General features: G+C 36.6%; 1 protein-coding gene across 1 annotated transcript; it reads right to left on the bottom strand.

The window, feature by feature from the left end:
- Positions 1-5,282: 5,282 nt before the first annotated feature.
- Positions 5,283-10,295, bottom strand: LOC140759079 (O-fucosyltransferase 36-like). The gene is made up of 3 exons (XM_073095546.1): positions 8,693-10,295; positions 5,904-6,153; positions 5,283-5,813 (listed from the first exon to the last, which is right to left on the bottom strand). Exons 1-3 carry the CDS (start codon positions 10,018-10,020, stop codon positions 5,637-5,639), a joined length of 1,755 nt encoding a protein of 584 aa, XP_072951647.1. The 5' UTR covers positions 10,021-10,295; the 3' UTR covers positions 5,283-5,636.
- Positions 10,296-15,214: the final 4,919 nt, after the last annotated feature.

Raw genomic sequence — 15,214 nt, 5'->3', positions numbered from 1 at the left:
TGCTAGGATATGATATCAAACAGAAGCATTAATTAAAATCATAATTTTCTAGATCCTGGGAAGTCTAACAGAATACAGAAGAATCCTGAAATTTACTTAATATTTCAACTTTCTATCAACCATTATTTGAGAATCTAAAAGGATACAGCTGAAGTTGCAAACATAAAATAATCCAAAGTAACACAACATTCACAAATCAATTTCTAAGTTCCTATTGCCATCTCTCATCAAGAAATGAAATGTCGGAATAAGAGTATTATTTATATGTACAAGGACAATCACAAATTGGATGGCTCTTGCATCATAAATTCATAATTTTGCTGTAATTATGCTTATAAAAGTATCTAAAGTGGAGGAAAAAAAGAAATCAAAGTCTCACCCTGCTAATGCTATAATTGAAGAACATTCTCTTTTGTAGGTTAATAGCTTCAACCAATACAGCCAGCAATTTGATGGATTTCAAGTATATAATGGTCTTATCATATCAATATTAATGCCTATTTACAAAGTATAGAAACATTGATAAAGGAAATTAATTCTCGTAGTACAGCCCAAAGCTAGAAGTTCATATGCTTATATAATTTTTGGAATGCTTTATAATGTTTGTCAAGAAAAATACACCACTGAAGTCCAGAACTGTTATCACCAACAGAATTCAACAACAAAATTTACCACACTGGCATGAGATCCTCAAATGGCAAATTGTTTGGCTCATGTAGGATACTCAATATAGTGAGCTCCCACACTGGTTTCTTGGAAAAAATAGAGGGTGTAAGGTATTAATAATGCTATTTATTCTTAGATAAAAACTATTCTAGATAGCTTGAGCAGTACTGTTGCATTCAGATGCTGATCCAAATGTTTTATTGATCATTTTCCCTACATAAGAAATTGGATGATTTAATTAAATATAACAACGACTTCTCCTACATGCAAGTCCTCAGTTGCACTTCGAATAATGGGGGCAGAAGCTGAGGAGAGCATATTTTCGACTCCTTTCTGACCTATGTTGCTAGATCAAATCATCAAATCAATATGTAGCATTGGCTTTATTGCTATGTTGTCCACTTCAATTCATTATATGCATCATTACTGACAGTAAGATAATGGCACGGATTACGGATCCTACAGGTTCGGCTTTGATTGGCACCAGTTCAAAGAGAATAATAACAATAAAACTTATGAATTCTGTTTCCACTATGGCCAGAAAGATGTATCGAACAATGCATCTCATGGCAAAGATTTTACTCCAACCAACAAGGACTCTCCATGTTGTTGGTATAGTCATAACTCCTTGACAAAAACTAGTCTGCTACTAGGAATTGGTATATCAGATAAGAAAACAGTGAGCACATTCTGGTTTCTAATCTTGAATTTGCCACATATTTGCTTCTTAGACAATGTGCATTAGGTTCACATCAGTACACTGATATGATTGTTTACTGTTTTTAAGATCTTAGGAGACTTGTTATATAGTTTAAAAGTTTGTAGAAAATATTAAGAGAGAGAGACAAGAAAATTACAACAGTCAGAACAACAAAGCCTGTCCCAAGTTCAAGTGAGAGAGAGAGAGAGAGAGAGAGAGAGAGAACAAATACCAATATGGGATACATATATGACACAATACAGATACACAAATAGCACAAAATATGTACCATATATATCGAACACTATTATATAAGTCATGGGTTGATTATGCATCTGTGGCAGGAAACCCTAATTTTTATCCCATTCAAGTTCATAGATTATGCAAATTAAAATAACATTTTGGGTTGATTTTGTTGCAAATAGAAACTTGAACTAATAAAAGACATCTAAATTGACTTCTTTCCATTTTCAAATGTATCTAAAAAGTATCTAGAAATGATCCAAGAGTATCCTCGTTGGAAGTGTTTCACATGTATCTATGAGTGTCCTATCATATATGATATGTCTAGAGTTTTGAAGTATCTGTGTTTTCCAGTTAGAGAGAGAGGGAGTAGAATAGTAGATAAAATAGATTCTTTTTTCTACTAAGCCTTTCAATCTTTTACTTAAAAATAGGGGCTTGCATCGAAGAAGCATAATTCTACACATAGTGGAGTTACTAAAAGAAGAAAGGAACATATGCAAAATTTGGTAATAGATCACTTCTCTCGATGAAAGGCAGTCAATTCCTCTTTGCATCATATTCAAATATATGATCCTGAACGATCTCCCTATAGAACAAGTTTTATACATGGGTTCATAAAAGGAAATGAATGCACGTAGATGAACAACTATTAAATCAGATCCTTTATAATCTTCATTTTTCTTTCAAAGGCTACCTAAAAGATTCCATTTACTCCAACCTCAACAATGGGCAACCAATTATTTTGATGCTATCCAACTGTAACATACTTTTGTTGTCCTCAAAGCCTATCTAGTAGCAGGAAACATTTAAAGTTTTGAACGTCATAAAATTATACCCTTACTTTAAACATATCAAGATCCATAGTGGAATTAGAAGAACCTTCATACTCCAGTTGTAATTTCAAATAATAAGTCCCTTGAAGCCAAGTTACAAAATAGATCTCAATTTTGATGCTTATAATAGAAATTATCACTAACTAAGAGTAACTCATTTCTTACCTAGAAGAATAAATTTCTCATATATATATATTTTATGCTTCAGTTACAAGATTTTAGTTTATTTTTTCTTTCATTTTTGGCAAAGAACTTTATATATCCTATTGATATTTTCTTCTACTCAGTTCTGTCGCTAGCTTATGCCTCTAAAAGAAGGCAATTTTTTGGTCTATACATTATGAGCTGTCATCTTTCTGCTTCATCTGTACTCTTTTAAAACATAGAGAACTTAGGGCTTCGCATAGTGACATAAGACAGAATTACAATTAGAGGCCATATAGTGATTTTAAACTAAAAGCCTCAAAGCTATTACACAAGGTATAAGAGCTACACTACTTAAATATACTTTCCATGACCTAATTGGAGATAATAACTATAAAATTTATCCACTTTTGTTGTCCCACTATAGCCAGATGCATCCTATGGTGTATCTAAAAATATTGACTTGGAAAACAAACAACATTCCTTTACAATGTCAATATCAGCATGACATCTGATCATGCACTAGAACTTGAGCAATGTGCATCTTATATACCTCATGGAGAATGGCAAGATTAAATTCCTACCATCAACAATTACTATAGCAGGGACAGTAATGGAGCTACCACAAAATGTAGGTCTGATTTGCACTACAGCTCTAAATAAAATCCTTCCTTTTAAAACATTATCTTGCATCAAATCAGCATAATTTGTTTCCCCAATAGTCTCCATTATTTTACAATTACTACGCAGAATTCAAGCATCACTATACAATTAAACCCCCAAATCACTGCGTTAAAAGAAAGGATCGGGCCAAAATTAACCTTGAAGTTCCAAGAAGATTGCCATTAACAAACAAAAGCTCCAAAGTTCCAAGAAGCAGCAATACAACAAACCCATTACATCCCAACCAAATACAACCAACCAATTAAAAGAACAGACGAAAGACAAAAGATAAGGTTAATACCATACAAGTCGCGATTATCTTCCGATCGCCATCAGTCGGAGTGCGAAACGTAACCGGGATCATACTCATCGGAAGAAGAAGACGAAGAGGAGGAGGAGGAGGAGAGGAATTGGGATCGGCGGAAGCGGTAGGAGGAGGAGGAAGGGGGGAAGTGGGAGGGATAGGAAGGAGAGGAGGAGGAGGAGGATGGGAATGGGAGGGTTGGGGGGATTGAGATGGGGAAGCAGAAGAAGGTGAAGAGGGAGAGGGCGAGGCGGCGGAGGTGGCGGAGAGGGAGGCAGAAGATGAGGTCGAGCACCTGCTCGTTGCTCAGGCGCTCCGGGTTGCACGCCACGTACTGCCACAACTCCGCCGACGACCGCGCCACCGTCAACACCCACGCGCTATTGAAGACCATCTCACTCCTCTTCTCTCTCTCTGTCTTCCTTCTCTTTATCTTTCTCTTTGTTGATTTCTCTCTCTTCCGTCTCTTCTTTTATCTCTCTTCTTCCCGGTCTCCGTCTTTTTTCCGCTGCATCCTCTCCCTACACTGTTTATTAGACAGCCTTGACGACGAAGACAAATTCCAATTTTTCTTTGGACATTTTCATGTGAAACCCTACGATTTAGTAATTTTCGTGTAAACCCTTTCCTATTTGCGACTAAAAACGTTTAAAATATTATACTCACCACGTTGTTTTTAAAATATAATAATTGCGAAACTAAACTTTTAATTATGATCATTTAGTTTAAGATAAATATTCTACTCTCTAAACTTCAAACAAAATAATATTTTAATTATTGATATTTGTTGTTAAAAACTAACTATAATAACAATTATCAGTGAGTCATAGGATATTAGTGATAATTACGATATTTTAAAGATTATTTATATATATATATATATATATTATGTTAGAGGGATTAACTGGTTTATAACTTGAATTTTGATTAGACTAAACATAAATTTAGAGTTATCGGATCAGATATACTTTTGCCACCTTCCTTGATACAAATCCTAGCTGAGCGTAGCAAGAGTTTGAGAGATATAATCAGCTAAAATTCTAACAATATTTAAGAGTACGCAGAAGTGATCTAACTGTAAAAATTCTAAAAGATTTGATTGTATAATGTGTGTTTTTTTAAAAAATAATAGTCCCCTATATGATGGTTATTTTACGGGGTATTTGTTCGACAGTAAAGAGATGTATTTATAAATATATAAATAAATACATAACTCATGTATACTTATACATAAATAAGTTTTATGTTAATATATAGTTTGTTAATTACATGAATACAAATAATAATCCAAAAATAATCATATGGTAGGGATCACTTAAATCACTCGTTCGAGAACGAACTTCTGCTGCTCACAGGAAATGCAATCTCTATAATTTCAAATGTTTTCGTTGATGTTTAAACATACTAACTTGAAAATATAAGCGAAGTTATATAATTTTTTCCGACAAGAAGGCCTAGATAAAAAAACCCCAGTTTCACTAGATTGAAATGTTATAATTCAACATTCATGCATATATATATATATATATATATTTGTAGACTAATGCTATGAATTAAAATTCTTGACTTCAAAATTAATTTCCCCTTCAATATTCTTTATTAAAGATCTCATAACTCATGTATATACTCATACATAAATAAAACATAATTTGCTAATTACATGAATAAAAAATAATCATATGGTAGTTATACTTATAAAATGCCAACCAAAGAAAGAGATATTAGCTACACATCCAAGCAAAATAAAATTATGGCGCCACTTTGTTGACAAGAAGAATCAGTGGCCTTACTTTCAAGACACAAGTGAGAAGGTATTCTCGGACAAGCAAAAGCTAAAATGAAATCTCCTAACTACAAAAGTTTACAGAACCTCTCAAAAATAATGCTCTCATTTGCATCTGCTATCGTAATTGTTTAAGATATAGTGAATAAGGAATCTGGTAAAATAAATCAAGGAGACTAATTACAGAATGTTCTTTTATGCTAACTTAACACAAATATACAAGCAACAAGCAGAAAGCAGGGGAGTTACTTTTCCAAAGACTGGACCAGATCATCAAAGCTCATGGCTGTTGTTTTCTCATTCTTGCTCAGCTATGAAATTAGGTAGTTCGCCCTGGCAAAGGTACCCATCGCAGTGAGAAGCAGAACCCCAACCTCTCCTGAGTCGCAGAATGTCCTCGGTGAATGTTGAACCTGATGATCCAATGAAGACATTGGACAATGCACAGATTGCCTTATCCAGCATGGCCTCGACCTGCATTTCACTTTGAATGTCATGCTGAGTGATCTATATGTTTTCTATTGCTAAGAAGATGATAAAGTTCCTTCATCAAGGATGGTTCACCTGACTATCTCCACCTATGTGGTTTCTATATAACAAGGCATCCCACTTTTCGGCATTGTTATGGTCTGGCCTTCTAACGAGTGGGACTGGCTTGTCATTTAACACAATAAATGATTGAAGAAGATTTGTTTCACTCTCAGCTGCATCAGTGGACAAATAAATCACAGGGGCATTGGCTCCCTCAACAACTCGTAATATGCACTCAGCTGCCTGAGGGATAGGGAAAAAGCAGCTCTCCTTTTTCACATTGCTGCAGGGAAAAATGAAAGAGAGTGAATGCCAGAAAATTGTCATCAAGTTTCTCCAAATTAGTACTCAAACTATTGAGGTGTGCAATGTTAATTAGGAAAAGTATTACAAAGTCACCAGCACCAAGAAGGCATAAAAGTATTGTTTACCAGTAGATCAGGAATGCCATAATAAAGTGGGTTGCATTTTCCAACATTGGAAAGCAGAAAGGAGAAGCATCAAATGATTTCAACATTTACAAGACAACAATTACAAAACCTAGCGCTCTAATTATTGACAGCTTAGCATACAGTGCATCATCCTAGTGGATCCAAAGGGTAAATTTTTTTTTTTCTGGGATATAGCTCCTGAAGAAACTTGCCAGATACCTACCTTCAGTATTTTGTGCCAGATGGCATAAATAGCAAGACATGGTAAAGCTTGTACAATTGCAATGCCTTATTTGACATGGAGTGTCATGATACTCATGTATCGATCCATAGAGATATGCTGACCACATGCTATAATCGGTTGGCTCATATCATGCCAACGGCTAACCAGCACTGCTGTGGCATCAACAAGTCAATCCTTGGAGTCTACAATCTGCTCTCCTTGTTTCCTAAGCCTCATTTCACTGTTCTCTCGATGTTATGCATTAATTTGTTTTTATGTTGAGATAATATTTCCTTTATCATTCAGCTAGCAAACTTAGTTACCTTCACAGGTCATTTATTCCAAACCTTGCATTTTATCCTTGTGGCTTCCTGAGCTCTGTCTCTGTTAATAAGCATTGACCTATACTTTATCACATGTTGCTACAGTTCATGCCCACTTGCTCTACTATTATTATCAGTCCCTTCAAACTTACAGAATCTTGGCCTATACTTAGTCTAAAGATTCAATTTCCATACTCACAAAATCATAGGTAAGATAAACTTTGATTCCCTATGATTAAGTATTGAGTATATTTTGGAACAATTTATGTTTGAATTGCTACACAAAGCATGTGCTTAATATTTAATGAATCTCCTAGAACCTATATCATTCTCATCAATATATTGAAAGGCAGTCGCAAGTAGCAAACAATTGCCTCCACCAACCAACACAGGCGCCAAGGCAATCTATCATATGTAATCTATAAAAAATTAAAAGTTATATATAATATCCTAATAGAGTATATATAAAAATTTAATAATATACTACACCAAAATTTTTCACAAATAATATACTAATACCAAATACTGCATCACAAACTACTTTTCACAAATATACCAGTAATTAGCAAAATTTTTAGGACAGTGAAAGACTAATTCAAAGTAGGAAAGCATGCTTGCTGTCGAGAGTGAAAGAGAAGAAGAGAGCAGAGAAGCTGTAATAGAGATATTAGAGAAGGGAACCTGTACTACTGTAGCAGGAAGAAAAACCGAAAATGAACGTCAAGAAGAGAAGAAGAAAGATAAGATCTACCATTGCTTGCCGCTGCTGAGAGTGGAAGGGACGAAGAGAGCAAGAAAGAAAAGAAAAAGGAGAAAGAAAGAGAAAATTATTGTTGCCTGTCACCGCTACCATTTGCTGCAGCCACTCAAGAGAGGAGGATCGAGAGAGTAAGAGAAGAGATTGGGTTAGGGGCTTAGAGCTCAGATCGATCATGAGGGAGATGATAGTCTTTTTTTTTTCAAGTGATTCGTTGTTCACCTGCACCCATTATCAACCCTATTAGCCTGACCTGCTGCAACGCCTAAGCGGGCCGCCCAGTCCGCCAGGCGACAAGGCTGCCCATCCGCTCGCCTTAAGCAAGCTACAAACTAACTTTGCTGGGCGGTTGGTGCGCCTCTGCAAGCATTTTTTAAAACACTGATTCTCATATATAGATATTGAAGTCTAACTCGTGGAAGAATATGAATTCTTAGTAGATTAATAAAGAGGAATTAACAGGGCCATAACAGAATCAAAACAACAACAATTTTATCTTTAAAGCAATAACAAAAAGGATCTTGGCTGCTTAGTGTGTTAAAGACAAACAATAGATTGCACATCTCAGATCAGCTAATAAGTTTCTAAGAGCAAGATATCATAACAACTCACAGGCCATTTGCAAATTCATTTCCGAAGAATAAAAATGCAACATATTATGATTATCTCTTTAATATCTAACTACACACTCGAATGCAATATACCAATCAGACCAAGGAAATTACCTGTGGGGCAGGATACAAGTGATACTCCTTTGGCCAAATAGTCATAATTGTTGGAACAAGCTAATAGAGACCTTCTTTGACTATACAAGAATAACTAACTATTCAAGATCAAAAGCACCATACAATAAATTGGTTAGACAATATTAACAAGAGGAAAATTATATATTAGGAGGAAGCACTATCAGAGGTAACAAAATTGTAAAATCCATCATCAGCATAACATTGTCAACTTATAACTTCTAGAGTGTCTTAGGATGCAGGATTGTAACAGTGTGACTCGAAGGTATAAAATATGAAGTCCTACATATTAAATGCTAAATAGCATGAAAGACTAAAAATAAAGATAGAAGTGAAAAATCTTACCAGAAACTCAGGTACCCATGCCGACGAAAATGCAGAGCTACGAAGTTACCACCCAAGAAAGTCTGCACAAACCGCTGTGCCGTGAGCATGATAAGCTTGCTTGGTTGGATCACAGTCTTGCATTTGTGAGCAAGTGGACCGCCTGGCTGCGTCAGCCACTCTTCCTCCACATCGGCATAGAACATATCCCCAATTGCGAGAACCTCAGCATCAGATGAGAATTTAGGCATAATATCTCCAACCACTCTCTTCTTCGGCTCTTTCAATTTGGCATCCTCAGGCCAAGCTGCCTCAATCTTGCCCAACGAGATACCCATGTTCTTCAACCTCTTAATGTGCTCCTCATCCAGAAAACAAGGAGGCGAAGCCATGTAACATATAAACCTATCTATCTGCATCTTATTCTTTTTCACTTCAGAAAATTCCTCAAATGGCATCACAACCTTCCTACCAAAACATTCATTAATGTGATTGATATCCAAAACCCGGTCATATTGGTAATCAAACTTGGTGCTTGGCAATACTAAGACGCGATCAAGAAGTGCAGCAAAGAGCATGTGCTTCTCTAGACAGATCAAATGGTTGGACATCTGACCCGACAAACAGATCGCAAACAAGAACTTGTCTTTCTTCGGCTTCCACTCAATCGTCCTTCTTCCTGTGGGCCTATCGATCTTTCTACAGACATCGACGGCGGAATGGGGAAGATCAGCACCCGCACTGTCATCTAAAGGCTCCGATGTAATGTTTCCAAACCGATGCGAGGAAAGCAGAGCCTTTTGGATCTCCTTGTTGATCTTGATCTGTTCGAGCAGTGCCGATCTGAACTCCATGGCGGAAATGGATAGTGACGAATCTGGCAGATCAACCTTACTCGAAGTGGAATTCGAGCTCATGGACGAAGGAGCTGAAGCAGGCGAAAGACGCGAATGCGCATCGGGAATCGTGCGGTTCAAGAGTTTGAGGAGGCCCAATTGCTGGTCCCTGAGGAGGTACAGAGCGCGGAGCTCCGCCTCCCGCATCCGATCGCCGCCGCCATCATCTCCACCGACACGGATAATGGAGACGCCGCGGAAGAGGCGGCCGAGGTCGAGGGAGAAGAATAGGAGAATAAGGACGAGGGGAAGGCAAATGGCGAGGAGGAGGTAGCGCTTGGTGGACCAGAAACCCCCGCTAGCGACGGCAGCGGCGGTGCGGCGGACGATGTCGCCAGAGATCTCGAGTGCGGAGTGGCCGCGCGGTGGTTTGGTCTCATTCTGCGGGACTAGATTCCGGCGAGCCTCCTCGTCCTCGTCCTCGTCGGAGGAAGAAGAGGAATCCCTCTCCATTAGTATAGTTAGGGTGTGGATCAATCCGAGTGCAACGGAAGGATATCTAAGGGGGGGTTCTTCGAGGAGGAAGAAGACGAAGGCAGGTAAGTGATGCCGACTATCGAACTGTCTATTTCATCCGGTAGATGGGAGAAGATTTAACACAGACCGTTCGATGGAGGAATGGATGAGGATGGAGGGTGGTTATTGGCTTCCATTGTTTGAGTCCAAAGGAAGCAGGAGGGTGCAATGTTTGTGTCAGCGAGGTTGTGCTCTCAATTTCAAGGGCAAATTTCCCGTCTATGAGTGAGAAGCAAGAGTCAGTAGCCAGTAGGCACATTAATATGCATGATGCATCTAATTTTGGCATTGGCCCACAATAAGCTTATTTGAAGGGCTTTCCCATGTTTTTTCCCAGGTCACCACCAATGGCTTATTTCTAGGAGAGGAAGAAAGAGTATATGAAGGAAAAAAGAAATAAGGGGTGCTGATATAGGAAGGTTAAGAAAGAGACAATGAGAAAAAAAAAACTAGGAGGGAAGGAGAAGAATAAAGAGGAATGAGAATAAGATAAATGAGAGGGGAAGAAGAAAACTAACAGACAGGAGAGGAGGAAAAAAAGAAGAAAACAATGTGGAATGGGCAATTCAGTTGTGCCCAGCCCGCTCTCTCATGAGCCGATAGACAGTAATACGTTAGACTATTCTAGCTCAGTTCGACGCACTTGCGTGTAGGTTGGCGAACACAGTGCCCACCCTAGTTGGCCCAATGGGTCCAGTCAGTTCGATGATAACATTTAGCACATGGAGAGAGTAAGGAAAAGAAGAGACAAAAAGTGGGTTTCGATTAGGCTATTGAGCTGAATAGAGTATGGGTTAGGTGAGAATAGAATCACGCTTGGGCCAGGCTTGCTCGGTCTAAGTAGGCTTATTTTAGGTAAATCTTTTTGACCAAGCTAAAACTCATGTGAAGATAAGAGAGTGTTTTTAGCACAATAATGTTAATAAATGTGTCTTATATATTGTTAGGTTTTTAATTGTTGGTAATTGTGTACAAAATATTCTAAGTATATTTTTTACATGTATATGAGCTTTACACAAGTCTAGAAAATCTCTGGTTTGAAGAATTGCAAAATTATTGGAGCAAAGTTGATGAGATCAAGTTATGCCGTTCGAATGCATCCGAGCCGCGTTCGAACGCACCAACGAAGTTTGAAAATCTTGGACTTTCATGAGTACGAATAAGACTTAGATTTGGCTCTATCTTGGAGATCATATATAAGGATTGTGATGCCCTATCTCTAGGGTGGTTAAAGAAGATTATTGAAAGAGACTTCTTGAGGCTACATTAGTTCTTCAACTAACAAGGTCCTTCTCATCTATAAATCTTAATCTTTCGTCTAAATGGCTATTAGATGAAAGATCAATCTCGAGGGCTACTGAGGTTGGACTTCAATCACGAGAAGCAGTGAATCGTGGGTTCTAGCGAGCAAGATTGAGAGGAACAAAATCGTTTGGATTGACGGGTTGTTTTGTTAATCAGTTTTGTAACTGCTAATATTCTAGTGATTGGTTTTGATCCGAGTTTGGATTCGTGGTTTTTTTCTATTTGGATTTTTCCACGTTAAAATCTTGGTGTTCATCTTTACTTTCGTTTTTAATATTTCTTTCGACTTTTACTTAAGCAAACGAGAAATATCATACGTGTGTCTAAGGGTTTTTTCACATATGATTTGTGTTCTCCATAGTGATTTTTTATTTAGTTTGTAAATAAAAAAATCATCTCATTCTCCTTTCTTCGACCCAAAGAATGAAAGAACCAAAAAAATAGAAAAAGAAAATGCCACAACTATAGCCTAGTGGTTGAATCCTATCAACTTATGATCATGGGTTTCAGTCCTTAAAATTAATCAAAAATATTGTGTCTTTTGCTTTTTATTATCATTTACATTCTACTTTATTAATATTTGTCAATCAACATCCGCATTGTGGATTTAATACTAAAAAACACCGTAATATTACTTTTCTTAATTGTAAGTAATCATATACACTAGATAACTTAAAATTAAATCTAACTGTATTCGGTGTTTCGAAAGATAGTACGCTCTAAGGGAACCGTACCCAAATAAAGATGCTCTGCTAAAGGCTTTTTAACTATAGGTGCAAAAAGTCTAAAATGCCTTTAAATAACATTCCCTCTCGAGCCCTTTCTTTTTAAAACACTCCCTCAAAATATTAAACCCCATATCCCCAAACCCCCCCCCCTCTTCTCTGCACCAAAATCCCGCAGCAATCATTGAGCTTCTCTGATGTTAATCATTGATAGAGCTTCTCTGAAAGGCTAATGTGGTTTATTGATCTCTTCTCTCCTCTATCTTTCTTTTTTACTGTAGCAAATCCCTAATTCTAAAATACTAAGGAATTGAAGTGTAATTTAAGTATTGTATATTTTATATTTGAAAAAATAATAAGATATTCTTGATCTCATTAGTTGTTGTTAGATTAATTTTAACTCGAGGAATTTTTGAGGATTAAATTCATAACGTAGAATTTGATTAATAAATATTATAAGGTAGCGCATAAATGATAATAAAATGGTTTGAACCTATTGGGCTCTTTTCCTAAAGGTTGATCCCTTTTTTTCATTTCCCTTTCCTTCTCTATTTTTTTATTTTTATTTTTAGATCATTTGTATCAAGAAACACAATACATTTTCAATTTTATAAGTCTAAATGTATTATAAATTTTCTTGTAAGTCAAGCCTTTTCTTCTTTTTTATCTTTGAGGTTTGCTTTTATAGTCAATAGCTAAACCATTATAATTTTTATTCTCTATTGTAACCCATTAACTTAAAACCATTATGAGATGGGTTCCATAGTCGAAGCGTCCCTCCTCTCCCCTGCTGCCCTAAGTTTTCATTTAATGCCTTCCAATCTTATTTGTTTTGAGTTTAGAAATCTTCTCTGAACTAATTCAAGGTCTCTTAAATTGGTTCAGTAATCAAATATTTTTTTATTTTTTTCATATCTAATCAAGTTTACTCTCCAAAAATTCAAGACTAAAAAATGAGATTAACTAATTAAGTTCAAGGTCTACCCTCTAAGTGGCCCTAGGTTTTCATTTAATGCCTCCCAATAGAAAATAAAAATCCTCGTTCCATTGTCTTCTAGTCTTCTAACTACCAAGTGCTAAGTACATATTTGAGTTTTGCTTCATTCCTGAAATCTCCTATATCCAATATTTCATGTATAATTATAAAGTAATAAATAAAAATAATCATAATGACTAGTAAATAAGTATCTACACATGCTTGATATGATTGTGATAAAATCATAAAGTAAATAGACCTTTAGTTTATACTACTCCTATATTATGAAGAGTTCACTTGTTTAACATTGCTTCTTAGTTACTAGTTTTTCTCATGCTATAAGATCATCCCCAGGTGGATTCACTCGAGAATTCTTATATTTACTGTTTAAATAAAATTGCTAAAGTAATAATAATGGTTTAACAAGTTATTGAGTAATTAATATAAATATCCTCATACTTATTGTTTCACTAATTATTATCGATTATAGGAAATATAATAGATGACATTTATTTAGCTTACTTGAATGAATATTAAACCTACTTAACAAGATTAATAATTTTTAATTAGAACTAATTTCCCATTATGAGTAATTAGTAGAGGTACCCTTTAACCACATTTACATTAATTAATGTTGACTTATTACAATTATTATAGACAACAAAGCTACACTTTACTAATGATTAATATTTAAGAGATTAAGTTAATAAGATTAACTAAACAAAATGATTACAGTACTAAAATAAATTAGATCAACAAACTATTTAGGCTAGCCCAAGCCCCAAATCAATAGCTAGGGTGTAACTAACTAAAAGACTACAACACCACCGCACTAAGTTAGGCCTAAAGCCTAACTCAACCTAGGTTGCAACTTGGGCCAAGCGTCAACCCAACCCAAAATCGACATAGGCTAGGCTATAGCCTAAACCACAACTAACTTGAGCTAGGCTATTTGCTTGACCCACCTGACTCTTTGGCTTGGCTGCAATAGCCCAACCCTTTCCTTGAGTTGGGTTTACACACAACCTAACCCTAACACCATCCTTTTCATTCTCTCGGCTAGAGACAAGCCAAAGAATAAGAAGAAGGTGGCTATCGACGAATACCATCATTGACACCCGAGACCAATACACCCATCGGTTCCAACAAGTCGAGGAAGCACAGATGAAATGCAGACATCGGAGATGAAGTATAGAGTTCATCTCGATTGGAATAAGCTCAACAGCTAGGAGGAGGAGTTGTTAGGGATTTTTCTCACGGTAGTCCCAACTAGTGATAGTGAACCCATCCCCATCATTGCAGCTAACCTTTTAAGGTGGAGGGTGGTTGACAAAGGAGATTACTCCACAACAGGCGACCATAGATATTACTCACCCGAAAAATCAAGCTATAAGACATCAACAAAACAGTACCAAAAGCTCCATCTTGCGAATAGGAGAGTTTTCGTCCCAATAAGAAGTGAAGACAACGATGACGGTGGCAGATTCACCAAAGGCCGACGAGAAGAGGTCACTTGGCGTAGCCTCTCCCAAGGCAACAACAGAAAGAGCTTCACAAGGTGAAGATTCTTGGACCGGCACAATGTTGACACAAGGTTATTGACCAACCAACTCTTTAGCGAGGTTGAAACACAAGAAAAAGGAAGGAAAGAGGGGAAGAAGAAAATGTTGCGCACGTGCTCGACATGTGCTCTTGAGTTTTCCTTTTGGATGTTACACTTATACTTGAGCTCATTGTAGAAAGCAACAAAAGCATTAGGAATAGCAAAACATGAAATAATCATAGTCATCTAGAATAACACTGACATCTAATCTCAGTAGAGAGATGAAAAACGTGGTATTATCATCACCATCAACAATCCAATTAAAATAAGATTTTCTATCCTAGTTTAGATTAATATGAGGAAAGCAATGCAATTATGATTAAGAGAAGCCATCTTAGAGCAATCAAGCGTAGGCTGAGGAGACATTCTCTCACTTTCCTCTAAAGATGAAATCTCTTGCTTCACTCTATTAAGATTAACCTCCAATTGACCTAAACAGGAGTGATTTCAGCACTAACGGGGCTGGGGGTACTTCATAAAATTCGAAAACCCTTTATTTCCTTTCAAAATTTTGCATCTTTT

The sequence above is a fragment of the Typha angustifolia genome, chromosome 4 (assembly GCF_048772165.1).
Source record: "Typha angustifolia cultivar Huaian chromosome 4, ASM4877216v1, whole genome shotgun sequence".
Classification (NCBI taxonomy): domain Eukaryota; kingdom Viridiplantae; phylum Streptophyta; class Magnoliopsida; order Poales; family Typhaceae; genus Typha; species Typha angustifolia.
The sequence above is the reverse complement of the archived record's forward strand: the minus strand, read 5'-3'. Positions and strand labels throughout refer to the sequence as shown.